We start from the raw sequence: 13,345 nt of genomic DNA, 5'->3' as shown, positions 1-13,345 counted from the left end.
AGCGATCGGAGTGGGTCAGTTCATAACAGGCCAAATCTCATTCCTCCCTCGGTTTCCCTGCTGCAAGGCAAGCAGTTGCCTCATGTGTAGATTTTCCAGCCCGTGGCTGTGTTTTTGTAAAAGCACACAGGGAGACTGTCTTTATGAAATGTCCTCGATGCTTGCTAACATGCAGAGCTGGGCATTTTTATTGGAATACTTTTGTTTCTGCCCTAATTTTCTCTTGAACCCAGGACTTCCAGTTCACAAGAAATTCTATTTTGAAGTGAAAACCTAGGTCAAAGAAGCTGTTTTGAAACCTCGGTGCAGGGTATTTTCAATGGGGTGTGCTATCCCCAGGCATTTGGTGACTGAAATCAGCATTCCTTTGCCATCCTTTTTGTGATTTTTTTTTTTTTTTTTTTTTAAAAAAAGTTTGTTGAACTTGAGGTGTTTTTGCAAAACATTAACAGTTTGATGAATTGGGGAGTTTTCCTGACAAAACTCTGTTCAGTTGGAAAACTTCCAAACTCCTCTACTGGTTAAACAACAACTTTGTTAGGCTGGGTCAGCCATCTGGGATATAGAGGGTGGGCGGCTGCTGTAAATCTACTGTGAATTGTACATCTTATGTGTTAACCCTCCTTCTTCAGCAAATAACGAGAACTTAACCCCAGCCTGGAATTCATTGTTGTGCGTTTTGATCCTTTTTAAGATGAATGTAGCTTGGTTATACCTGATGCTTCAGTATAATCCCACTATTTAAACAAGAATGTTTAGGAGAGTTTAAACAATGCCAGCGACTGATACGGCCCCCTGAAAGAAACTTTCCAGTATCGAACAGGTGCTCCGTTATTATATTGTGCTAACGAAGTGGAAACGTTCTCTGCTGGAAATCCTGGGAAAGTCACCTATTATCTCATTATATGATACAACTCAAATTTTACTGTAAAACACAAATACTGTGTTAAACATTGAATTCAGAGTCTGCTTATCTTTTTGATAGCTATTTGCGCTGGTCGTGAGGTTTAACATAAAAAGGCCATACCATAGTTTTCTCTGTAAGTTAAAGGAAATTCTTAAAATGCTATTGAAACAGTAACTAAAAAGTAGACAGAGCAAACTTGTTTGTGACTTGATATATTTACTAACTGCTAATGTGATACCTAGGAAATTTAATTTTCCTCCCATACTCCATCACTCCCAATTTTAGCTTCACTTTTGTTGAAGGAAACAGTTCTCATTCAGGACAGCCCCAATCCTGTACCATTAGTTGTCTTCAATGGGTGCAGGATAGACTTTAAACCTAAATAAAAATCTTGTAAAAAGTGTAGGCCTGCCCACAGAATGTTAATCTCTAGTTTTCTTTTCAGCAGGAGACGCTTTTTTCTCTTTATAGAAAATTTGCATTTGAAGCCCCTCAATTTGCATTTTTCTCCAATCCAGGATTAAATTAGTTCCCCCCCACCCACAGTGAAATAAGTCTGGCTTTAATTTAAATTGAAATGTGAATACAATTTTCCAGGCAGGTAAACACAAAATAATTTTCACAGCACGTTCTTTCTCAGGGTCTTTGACGTGTGTATGTTGTGAGAGAAGTTGTTAATAAATTTGAATTTCAGAAGTAGTGAAAGAGAATATCCTTTTAACTATTCACTGCAAAATGCGATGCAACAGTTAGACGGATGAGAACATGATCAGAGATATAATTGTGGCCGTCAAGCCCGTTCTGAGGAGACAGACTCTTTTTAGAGCAGTTTATTTTTCCATAATTAAAATTGTGGTTGTGTGATTTGGAAATTAGCCCTCTGTGTCAATAGGGAAGCGATGGATTTAGTCAGCTGGTGTTGCGGCTGCTAAAGTTCCTCATAACCGCTTGCCTGAAAAACCAAAATACATTTGAAGGCCTACCCAGAGTGGTGCCAGTCATTCACAGTGAATGTCTCCAGTCTGGTGAAACTCTGCTACCTTCAATTTTCAGTAGCTTTTACTTGAAGAGGGGTTTATTGCAGGCTGCAGACCTCTTAATGAACTTGCTGCATAGCATAAAGAAAACTTAAATGACAGTTCGTGAAACTTCGACCAGCTTGTGTTTTGTGGGGAATCTCCCTACAAAGAGTCAGCCTGGGCAAAATTTTGGCTTGAATTCAGCGTTTTGTCAAGTCTGAGCTTCAAAATTAACTTCCAAGGTATTATAAAGAGCTGGGAATTATTTTTGGACAAATAGTTTGTCAAAGAAATGGAAAATGTTCTTGCAAGAGGAAAGAGGAAGAAGGTTGACTTTAGTGAGTAGTTGGAGGCAAGCAAAGCAAACAAAAAGAGAAAAGATTTTTTTAAATGGCAAAGCAAACAAAAAGAGATTTTTTTAAAATGGCAAAGCATTTGCTTTCATCATTTGCGGAGAGGAACACTGAGCTATTCTAATTTGAGTTTCTCAGAATGGAGACTGTAAATGAAAAGTTTAAAAATATGCCTACATTTTAGATGTTTCAATTAATCCAGGCATGAAATGGAACATTTCATTTTGCATAGGGCAAAGGCCAAGAGAAATAGTTAAGCCAATACAAAATTCTTCAGGTTTTCCTTTTTGCTGAAAAGACAGAAAATACAGGTTTTTATTTGCTCCTCTTTTAATTCTGTTTTGTTATTTGGCTTCACAATTGAAGTCTCTTTATTGAGAGTGATTTTCAGATGCTGTTATACAAAGTAAGTAGAAGTTTTTGGTGGGGATATCTTTGCCATGTAGGTTTTAGTTCTGGATCGGGAAATGTTTTCTGTACTCTGCTGTGCTTGCTCACAAACAGCTGCTTATCGCTGCCATCAGTCTTTCCTGGTGCCCATTTCTGGGTCTTCTCATAACCCCTGTCTTCACCCTTGTCAGTACTTCCTTGTAAGCCCCATTTCCCTGGGTTGCCATGTACTGGTATGTCTGCACTTCTTCAGCCAGCCCCAGGATGCTTCCTGCAATATGCTGTGCCCTTGTACTTCCCAATTCTTTGTGCCATTTGTTTGATTTTTCTCATTCTTAATTACAATGCCTGTTACTGGCTGGAAGCTAAGCAGAGGCTGTACCCCTGCAGGTCTGTTCCCAGCCCTCAGGTTACTGGTAGGGGCAGTTACTATCATTCTGTTTAGCAAATTGTGTTTTAAGATCTGTTCCTGTGTCTGTTCTCCTGTGCTCATCTGTTTTTTGGTTTTTTTCCCTCCTTTTTGAAGTTAGGAACAAGACATATTTTGGAAACTATGCAGGCTGCAGGGCATCATATCAACACGCTGTTTCTGTGTGGTGGGCTGAGCAAGAACCCTCTCTTTGTGCAGATGCATGCTGACATTACTGGTAAGTTAGAGGAAGTGCAGGGAAAGGAGTGTAAACTACTTTATTTTAGGTGGCTAAATACTTTGTCTTTGGAAAAATAAATACCTTCTTTATGTAGAACTGTATTTTGCTGGTTGGCCAAAAAGTCTGTAATGAAATGTTACTTCCTGCAAGATTGAATTTCCTGAAATTTAAAGACATTTGAATAACGCAGAGATGCAGTGCAAACAAAGCTCCGTATTTTGTATTGTTAGAAAATGGACTTCAGGAGAAACCTCCAGCATGATTACTAATCTATGGGTCTTAGATTTACAGGTTTTTTTAAGAAAGTGCAATAGAATAAATATAAAAGCTTTGTATGGAATTTTTAAAACCAGTATGTATAAATTACATGTCAGAGATACTTCTCACTATCAGATTTGGTAAAATTATTCAAAACGTTCTATAGAAATTATTCCATTCAGTCAGATTACAAGGCGTTAGTTAGATGAGGATAACGCCCACTACATCTTGTCAGCATTTTTTGCGTAAGAAGTGTTTTACTAAAACCTGTATTAGCTTCATCCTGTTTGAATTCTGTTGGACTTGTGACACTTCCTGCTCATGCTGGGCATTGTATCCATTACATAGAACAATTTTTTTCTGAATTGCTTCCATTTCTGTATCATTAATATGGGCTAGGGGACAATTTCTGGATCCTTGCTCCTGCATGGTGTTACATTTGGTTTTGTAGAATTCCCGAGGTGGAAGGTCCTGGGTATGTGGTTCATTACAGGAGGAGGTCTCAGGCTTGTGTGGTATTTTTGGTCTCCCATAAACCTGTGTGTGTTGGACATCTTAGCACACCTGTGAGTCAGTTAAATATACTTTAAAAAATGTGGAAAAAATAACAAAATTTAGTGTAAAGGACTTCAGAGAAACTTTGAATGGTGTGTGTTTTGGGTATATGTCAAATTAAGATCAATTGAGCTGTCATGAATAAAGTTTAGGGCTCAGATTTGGGGCATTTGCTCTGGAGATCTGACTTGCCCTAACATCAAACCACACTTAATAACCTTGATGCCAGGAAGAAGATGAAAATATACTTTACGTACTTACCTGAGATAAAACAGAAGCAGAGAAGCAAAAAGTATAATGCTGATTGACCATAAAATTCACTAAATTTTGTAGTCAAAGTGACGCTTTCTGTTTGTGAAAAATGATGTTGTCAAGTCCGTGACTTTTCTTATATAACCAAAATGTTTTAGGTGAATTTCAGCTACGTGTAGAGTTGGGATGCTCATTCATGATGTGTAAAAAAAGAAGTTCTGTGAAAAGGTATTCTGATTAAAATGTAATCAGAAGTTCTTTGACTGTAACTAATGGCCAAGTACAATCCAGTACAAAAAGGCCTTTTTGCAGTCTGGAGTTCTCCCCCATTTGTAAAATCAGTGACTGACAAGGGATGTCAGAGTTCATCTAACTGAAATGCTCTTGGTTATGTTGAACTCATTAGAGCCTATCAGATAAAATAACTAACATTCCAGGATCAATCCCCCATTCTTTCCCGAAAAGAAAAAAATCTGAATATATTATTGTTAGCTGCAAATGCCCATGACTCAGCCATGCAGACATCCAATAGATAATTTTGCAGGCCACTTAAAAAGTATCTTGATCTTTTTGTTTGCCTGGTAAGAATTCTGTATTCATTCTGATGATGCGGAAAATGTGCAGTAAATTTTAGAGCACGCTGAAAATTGCTTACTGCTTCCACGCCTGGCAAACAGCTGTGTAGCTGTAAGCTTGAGTTTTAGATTTTCTGTTCCAAGTTGACCCAAGTCCTGAGCTGTGGTCCATCTTGGAGGAATGCTCAGGTGACTGATCCTACATTAATGTTTTTAAGGTGGATTTGTTTGGTCAGAGAAGTTCAAGGGATGCTGTAATTAACACTAGTTGGCTGTTAATAGTCATTCCAGCAAACAAGGTCTCGCTGTATCCACTTTCACCATTACTCTGCCTGTGCTAACTGTCGGAAGAAATGGCGTAAAGACCACTGTGGCACCTTCATGTCACTCACTGAAAGATGGTTGTAAGGAGTGGAACAGTGCAAAGTTAGCATAATGTAACTGGATGCCTGGGGTGCAAGGTGAATTTGCTTTCTATCAATAAGCATTTATTATGTTAATAATTTTATTTCTCATTCTGAAAAGTGTGTATTTGCCTTTTCCTCTGTAGTTGTTGTTCATGGCTCCCTTTAGATCTTCCTCCAAGTTTCAGCTCCTTCTAATCTTACAGCTGGCTCCAAGGAGCAGCATTTTTGGGGGCATAATATCATTGAGACTAGTCACAGAAAGAAGCCTTCCTCCCACCACTGTGTTTGCATCATCATTCATTGAATGAAATTATCTCTGTAATGGAAATTTAGACACATGCCAAATGCTGTAGGAATATTACATTTTTTGGCTTAGTGAGGATAAGCATCTAAAGTGCAGCTAGAAAAGCATTTAGAGTTATGCTATTGTTTTAAATGTTTAAGGAGAATTAAGTAAGCAGGCCAATTTTTCTTTGTTTATTAGTCTTTTTCCTGCTGTTTTTACACTAGTAGTACAGGTCTTGGAAAACTCTGTGTGAACTGAGGGAAAGTATGTTAATGATAGTACCCATGGGTGATGAAACAATAATTTTTTAATTCTACTTCAGAATATATATTGAGTTTTTGTTTGTTTGTTTGTTTTTCCAGTGTTTTAATCTTGTTTTCGAGTATCTTGCACAATTTGGAAGACAAGTTTTCTCTTATTATTTCATACATAGCTTGTGAAAGTTTACTAGTCATATTTTCATGTCTTCCGGCAAAACCAGACTGGCTTTGTTGGCTTTATATTTAAAAACAAACACAAACAATCTTTTTTTTTTTTTGTTCGTTGCAAAAGAAAAAAAAAAGGATACCACCCTGTTTTCCCCTCGAGGTCAACTTTTAATAGGCATGTGGGTTTGGAGGGTGTGGGTAACAGGTTTATACCAAGCCCTTTGAGATAAATAGCCAGTGTCAAAGGTCTGGGGGTTTGTTCTTTGTATGCTTTATCTTCTGCATTAATATTTTGCTGAAATGGTTTTATTTACAGTCTGCATTTTTCTTGGAGCCTGAACCACATAGCAGAGAGATTTACAGTAGTCTACAGTAGACTGTAGCTCTGAATGGAGTTGTGAACATGGTTTTCAAGTCCTTTTTGATTCCTTTTTTCTTTGCCTTTTTTGCTTTAATTATTTATTGTGCCACTAGTGCAGTGCTGCTGTATTCTTCCTAACAGAGGCATGGCTTTTTCTTGTATAGGCAAGCCTGTTGTCCTGTCCAAAGAAGTGGAGTCTGTTTTGGTGGGTGCTGCTATTCTTGGAGCTTGTGCTTCTGGGGATTTTGCATCTATACAGGTATGCAGTACCTGATTTATTTTTTTTTTCCCAGTTTTAATGTGTTTTACACTTTGACATTTGACACCATGCACAGACTTTAATTCAAGTGGAAAAGTTTGTACTTTCTGCACAGCCGGACAAGAGCCAGCCAGCATCACTTTTTAACTCCATGTGTTATTTAAGTATATTGAAGATTCATTTGTCTTTTGACTGTAGGGACATGCAGGTAGAAGCTGCTGTCTATTAAGTTAGGCCATGTGATTTTACAGACAAAAAAGGGAATTTGGCAAGGCTCTGATCCTGCAAGAAGGTCACTCTTTCATCTCAGTTATATTTGTCCTACTTTCCTTCCTTCATATTGAAGAATGTTAAACATAAGGAACAACATAGCACTATTTATGCAGTAAAAAATGACACACCTATACCTCTTGTCTTGCCCACAGTGAATGCAGAGTTAATAATGAGGATAGACCTTCATGTTTATTCATGTTATTTAGTTGTAAAACTAGCAGAAAGGCTTTTATGTTCAGTGGATCAGCCAAAGCATGACTTAGCTGCATTTATATAAACAGCAGTAGTATATGGAAACCCAAAGAAGGGTCTGAATGTCCCATATCATATCTGTTTTCCCACCTGGCAATTCCACTAGTTTAGGATGTGTCCTCTTCTCATCCTATACAAGGACATTAAAGAGTACACTGCATCCAGTTGGACAGAACTATTTATCAGGAGGGTCCCTAGATACACTTTTCTTTATAACATCAGGCACAGATATTTGTAGATGAAATTTTGCACATAAACTTATCTGAATGTATTTTCTGAATAGGGAGGTCAACTTCTCAACCTAGTTAAACTGATGCAGTTCCACTGGAATTAGCTCAACATTAGCTGAGGAACTGGGCAGTGTTTGGCATTTTTCCAAATGTAAAATTTCCAAATGTGAATTCTACAGTGCTATGTAGATTTTATTTAGTCTGTCTTCATAACCATTAGAAAAATCTAATGCTGTGAAATTTTCTGTGATGTGTTTTTATATAATTTTGGTGTATTTATTTACCTTTGGTTTTTAACCCTGCCCTTAGATATAAAAATATTTCAGAAGCATGTCCAGTAACATCAGAACAGATACATATATTTTATAGATATGTACATATATGTCAGCCTGCGTAGCACACTCCTTCAGAAATCTTTTTCAGTGAAACCAGATCCTTTGAAACAGCCACGTAACAGGCTTTTTAATTTTAAAAGTGTTTGCTCTTTTACTGTTATGGTATGTTAGGAGGTACCTGCCTCTTTGATTATGGGAATGGTTTTTGGCTTGTCCTAAGTACAGTGAAGGTTCTGTGGGTCTTCCTGGAGTAAACGTCTCCTAAGGGCTTACTTGTGACTGTCAGGAGCTGGACTTCATAACTCCTTATGCTCCCTTCCCATTTCTGCTTGAATCAAGTAAGTTAATACCAGTACATAAAGAAAAAGAATAACTACAAATTGCAATCCAGTGCCTCAGCACCGCATAAGGAGTCTGGTTTCCCAAACGCAGCCGCTGCCTTTTTCAGTGCTTCAGCAGCTGTTTGTGTAAGGTCTGGTTCCAGGGGTTTTGCTAGTCAGCAGGAGAGTTTCCTTTTGTTTCACTGAGTTACAGGTCAAGCCCATGGGCTTCCCTGGGATATCTCTGAAACAGAAAAGGGGAAAGTAGTTTGGAAACTACTGCTATTATACATCCCACTGGGCATTTGTAGTATGTTTCTTTCCATCCTATTGCCTGTGGTGATCACTGGGAGCCAGGCGAAGCCCTGAGTCCTATCCAGGATGCCACGACATCACTGCAGTGTGAAGAAACCACCCGCTAAGTGTTTTGGCTTAGTGCATGTTCAGAAAGTTGTTGTTAAAGAGGTGCCACCTATGGCAGTATCAATTGTACCATGCGGCAAATATGTTAGATTATGTAAAACTATTTTTAAAAGAATTCAGCTACATGGGATCAAGAAACAAGAAACTGAATAAATGTCTTTTCGGGGGTGGGGAGGCATAAATACATACCTAGCATTGCAGTTCAATAGCCTTCTCTTACATTTATTTTTCTAACACATCTTCCAAAACAAACCTTTCTTAGAGGTGCTGCTGAAGACATTAAGCATTGTTGTAGTCTTTGCAAATAATAGGGGTTATTACCTCTCCTCTAACAGATTGTTTGTGCTTAATTATTGTGCTTTCCAAAGCTCATTGTTTGCTCAGTCTAATAGTAAAGGAGAAAATTTTGGGTTTTTTACCAATAACCTCTTTCCTTCTGTCTGTGGTTGTTTGAAGGGGAATCTTTACTGTATTTGTCCCAGTGACTGGTCACATTTCTCAGAATGATTGTTGGACATTTCCACTCAGTGTCAAAATCAAAATGCTTAAAAGCTATCTGGTTTTTATGGGTTGGCTGTTCTCCATTTTATAAAACTCAAGCATCTTTAGGACAGCTTGGGAATAGCACCTAAAGCCAGGATCCCTCAAAATCACTTCTGACAATCTTAGTCCGTCTTCAACACACTCTGCTGACAAAAGGGCTGGCAGCTGAACAGACACGTAAAACCCACTAGTGATAAGCAATAAGTAGTGCTGCCAGGCTTCTGCCAGGGAATCTCCTGTGGAAGGATATGCATGTGTGCTGTGTGGTACATGCACAGTGAGCGATGTTTCAGTGAGCTGGTGAGCTGTTCTTGTGTCTGCAAGCTAAATTTGATGTGTTGGGGTCGTAACGTGCATTATGTGTTAGAGTTGACCCGCTTGTGCGGGTAGGGGTTTGGGGCATGGGGCAGCCAAGTCAGAGCCACTACTCTGGCAGTCTGCTCTTCACTTAGAAAAGCTGGCCACACAGACAAGATCCTCAAAATCTACCAGGGCATCACTTTTCAATAGAGGAAAGAAGAGATGGGTCATCTAGGGAAGACCCAACTCTATGGTAAGCTGATATAGTAATTGGAGTTAGTCTTTATTTAGCTTAACGGTTAAGAAATGCTTTGGAATTGGCTGGTATTTCCTTAGGGGTAAAGTATGTGGCTGTGGTGACTGCTGCTACTTCCATGCTGCTGTACTATTCTGATGCTTAGTCCTGTGGCATTCCATCATTGGGATTTGGAAATGGGGAAGTATCTGCTTCAGAGACACATTGGAGGATGGTTTTTCCAAGGACAGGCAGCTTGCTTACATACCACTGTATGACCAACCCAGTCAGAAGTGCACGTGAAACAACAGGATTCTCACCCTTCACTTTCTTGGGCAGTTGGTCATAGTGGCTGGAACACTAAAGAGCTTTTCTTCTGTCCTTTGGTATCCCTAAATAAGTTGCTTCTCAGAAAGAAACAAACACCAACGTACCTCCTGTCTCTTTTCCCTTTCTATATTACAGCAGTGACCATCTGCAGGATGCAACATTTTGTTCTAATTCTTAATTTTCATATATTTTTATTCATATTTTGAGTGATTTGTGGAGTGGAGGTTTTCATGCTTTCTATTGACCACATCTGTATCAGTACCAAAATTCTCAGTATGCTGAGCCTTTACAAAGAAGCATTGGAAATAAAGATTATTGCAAATTTTGTAACCAGGCAGGTTAATTTGCTAGATTCTGGCGTGGTTTTAAAAGCTCAAGCCCCTTGAAGCTGCAATTTCATCTTTAGGTAATTCTATCAAGGAAAGATTTATAACCTCCATCTCTCATGCCTGGTCACCATATGTTGTTGCTTCAAAGAATGTTGATTTCCCTATTTTCCTCTTCATTTACTCTCCCTGCATTTTTCTCCTCTGTGGTAAAACTGAATTAAAACAATTGGGTCTATCCAAAAGTAAAGAAGGACCATTCAGTATGGTGAGTTCTTCCCCATTTCACCGTTTGGTTATGTAGTCTCTAGAATCTCTGGACAGGGGAGAAAATCTTCTCAATTTCTTCCTGCAATTTGGGTTATCTTTTAGTTTGCCCCTACAAATGCCCCTTTTTCTTTTCATGGTTTTGTTGTGTCTTGATTATTGTGCCGATGAGCTGTAACACAGCCTGGCTGGGTGACAGAAGGTACTGCTGTGTACAATAGTATGACATATGGATTTTTGAAATATACACTGTATTTTTGGTTTTGGGATTTTTGAAATACGTGCTGCATTGAATGAAATAATATTGCTGGCTTAGATGGGTCAATTTATTGGTTCTAGCCATTTCTTTCATGCTGAGGAGCAGGATCCTGGTTTTCTATGTGATTGTTTCTGTAGTAAAAATATAGTTTCCGGTTTAGCAAGCCAGCAATTCCTTCTCAGTAAAAATGTTCAATAAATAAATGTCAAAGTTTCCAGTATATCCTCGTTACTCTGCCTCACTTGTATGTAATTGAAAATGGGAAGAAGGTGCTGTTTGATTTGGCAGTCATCCAGCTCTTTTTTTTTTTTTTTTTTTGGATAGCCTACTCTTTGGGACAAAGCTGTACACCAGGGAACAGGATTATTGCCTTATAAAATCCTGCAGCCCACTAACAATTCCTTAATTGCATATTAAAGCAATTAATAAAATTACCTGTATGAAACCAGATTACCAGATTTATTTTGGGTTTGCTGTCTTAATGTGGGTCGTTGTTACTGGCCCATACAGAAGAGAAGAAACTTCTTATGATTTACTGTAATACATGTCACTGGTAACTTTCTGTAATCAGCTTTCTATAATCATCTTTGGTGTAAAACATTGAGCTAGAAATTAGCCTACATGACTACAGGATTTTTCAGGTATAATATTGACTTTTAAGTGTAGTGTTTCTTTGTTAGTTTTGGTTGTTATGCAAGTTGGTGGTATATCCTGCAAAAAGATAGAGAAAAGCTTTTTCATTGTTTTTATAAAGCGGATTGGAGGCATATAAAAATTAGCCGGATTCTACAGAAAGAGGTGTTAGGTAATTACCTAATGGGGATTAGCTGAATTATTTAGCAGCAGTAGCAGTTCAGCAAGTGAAGTACCCTTTAGGTACAATTTGCATCCCTGGAAGCAGCCCTAGAAGCTATGTGGATGGTGGTCACCTGGCTCACCTTCAAGATAACAGGCACAGAGTCCATATCTATGAGGGAGATACACTGCAGACAGGGGTTTGAAGTTACGATGGTGCAGGGGAAACGAATCACTTACAACTCCGTACTAAAGGAACTTGGAAGAGTTTTGTATGTGCGTTGCTTGGTTATGCTTAATTTAATGGACATCTCCTCTCAGTTGTCTGAGGAAGTTGTTGGATAGTATAGCATAGAGGATAAAAATCAAATAACAAAACCCATAGAGGATAAAATCAAATAACGGATAACACAAGTTTTATAAAGATCAGCCAGGAAGACCATGCGATTTGCAGTGTATTCGCCTCTTACAATGAAAACGTTACAGACTATCATGAATGTAAAGAAGTTCTTTAGTGCAACAGTTAGTCCACAACCTTGGTAATGGACCAACTGGCAATTGTGAATAGACAACATTTCATAAGAACGCCCATAAATAGTACTGGGACATATTCAACATTTCTGCTGACAGAACTGGAGGGGATTAGGCTATTTCCATTCTGGATCAGGAAGTCTCTGGTGTAATTTTGTTCCACTTATTTCAATGGACATGCTTCAGTTGATGGTCTGATCCTCTATTCCTCTTCCAAAGCATTACCTGTCAGGTCATGGATTGAAATTAATACAAGCGTCTTGTTGATTTCCATATTTTCAAAAGCAAGAACCGAGTGAAAGATTAGGGAGGGGATAGCTTTTTCCTTAGAAATGGTAATAACTTGGGAAATCAAAAGAGGAAATAAAATGACTTCTCCCTGTTGAGTTAGGGAATGTTGCCTTCCCTCATCTCATTAAAAATTTAAAGCACTCTTGTTTTTGAGCAGGGTGAATTAGTAATTAAGTGCTATAATCAACTTGTGTAAACATAATATTGAAGGAGAGCAGCAAATTAATCATTTCGTTGGCTTGCCTTACCCAATTAATGCACCTTTTAGTAAAGGCCTTCCTGCCGTGTTGGGATTTTTTTTTTTATTCCCGTTCCCTTAATCAGAGGATTTTGGAAAGGCAGAGGAAGGAGACGGTCATTCTAAGGCACCATGCTGTAGGTGTATGGAGTATGTTAAGGTGCTGTGCTCTTGCTTTCCTTTTCTTCAAAAGCTCTAAATTTGTACATGTAGAGTTTGGGCCCAAGGTTTAGTGGAGACCTTCCCTGGGCAAGGCTAGGTGACAGCTCTTGCTTTTCTGAGTAGTGTATTGGCTGGCCATGGCCTATTCGTCTAAGTGATATTGTTAAAAATTCCTTCCTGGATTGTATATGATCAGTCTCAATTGACAGGACATGTGCTCCATAAAAAAATGTTAGCGCATAGCTTATATATCTACTGTTAGAGACAGTATTCTAATGATGAAAAGAGCTGAATCTTCACAGTCCATTTGTTGTTCTCTCACTTATGACTGGCAGTGAAGTTATCAAGGGATGTCATGGACAGTTCATGATGTGGACTCTTGCTTGCTGAGAACCAAACTGTTTTCCATGTAAGCAGCTAAGATGTTCGATGGCTGCGGAGTGTAGCTGCAGCTAACCAGACCTGGACTCGGCAGTAGAACTCTATTCCTTTACCTCTTCCCTTGGTGTTTTGACACTGAAATACATCTTTGCCT

General features: G+C 38.6%; 1 protein-coding gene across 9 annotated transcripts in view; it reads left to right on the top strand.

The window, feature by feature from the left end:
• FGGY (FGGY carbohydrate kinase domain containing) overlaps window positions 1-13,345 on the top strand; it is a 150,280-nt gene that overhangs the window by 114,670 nt on the left and 22,265 nt on the right. For all 9 annotated transcript variants that reach the window (XM_074831891.1, XM_074831890.1, XM_074831896.1 and 6 more), the window contains 2 exons: window positions 3,196-3,316; window positions 6,606-6,700. In XM_074831891.1, coding sequence (XP_074687992.1) covers window positions 3,196-3,316; window positions 6,606-6,700 — 216 coding nt within the window. The remainder of the gene's footprint in view (window positions 1-3,195; window positions 3,317-6,605; window positions 6,701-13,345) is intronic.

Source organism: Strix aluco, chromosome 8 (genome assembly GCF_031877795.1).
Source record: "Strix aluco isolate bStrAlu1 chromosome 8, bStrAlu1.hap1, whole genome shotgun sequence".
Classification (NCBI taxonomy): domain Eukaryota; kingdom Metazoa; phylum Chordata; class Aves; order Strigiformes; family Strigidae; genus Strix; species Strix aluco.
The sequence above is the reverse complement of the archived record's forward strand: the minus strand, read 5'-3'. Positions and strand labels throughout refer to the sequence as shown.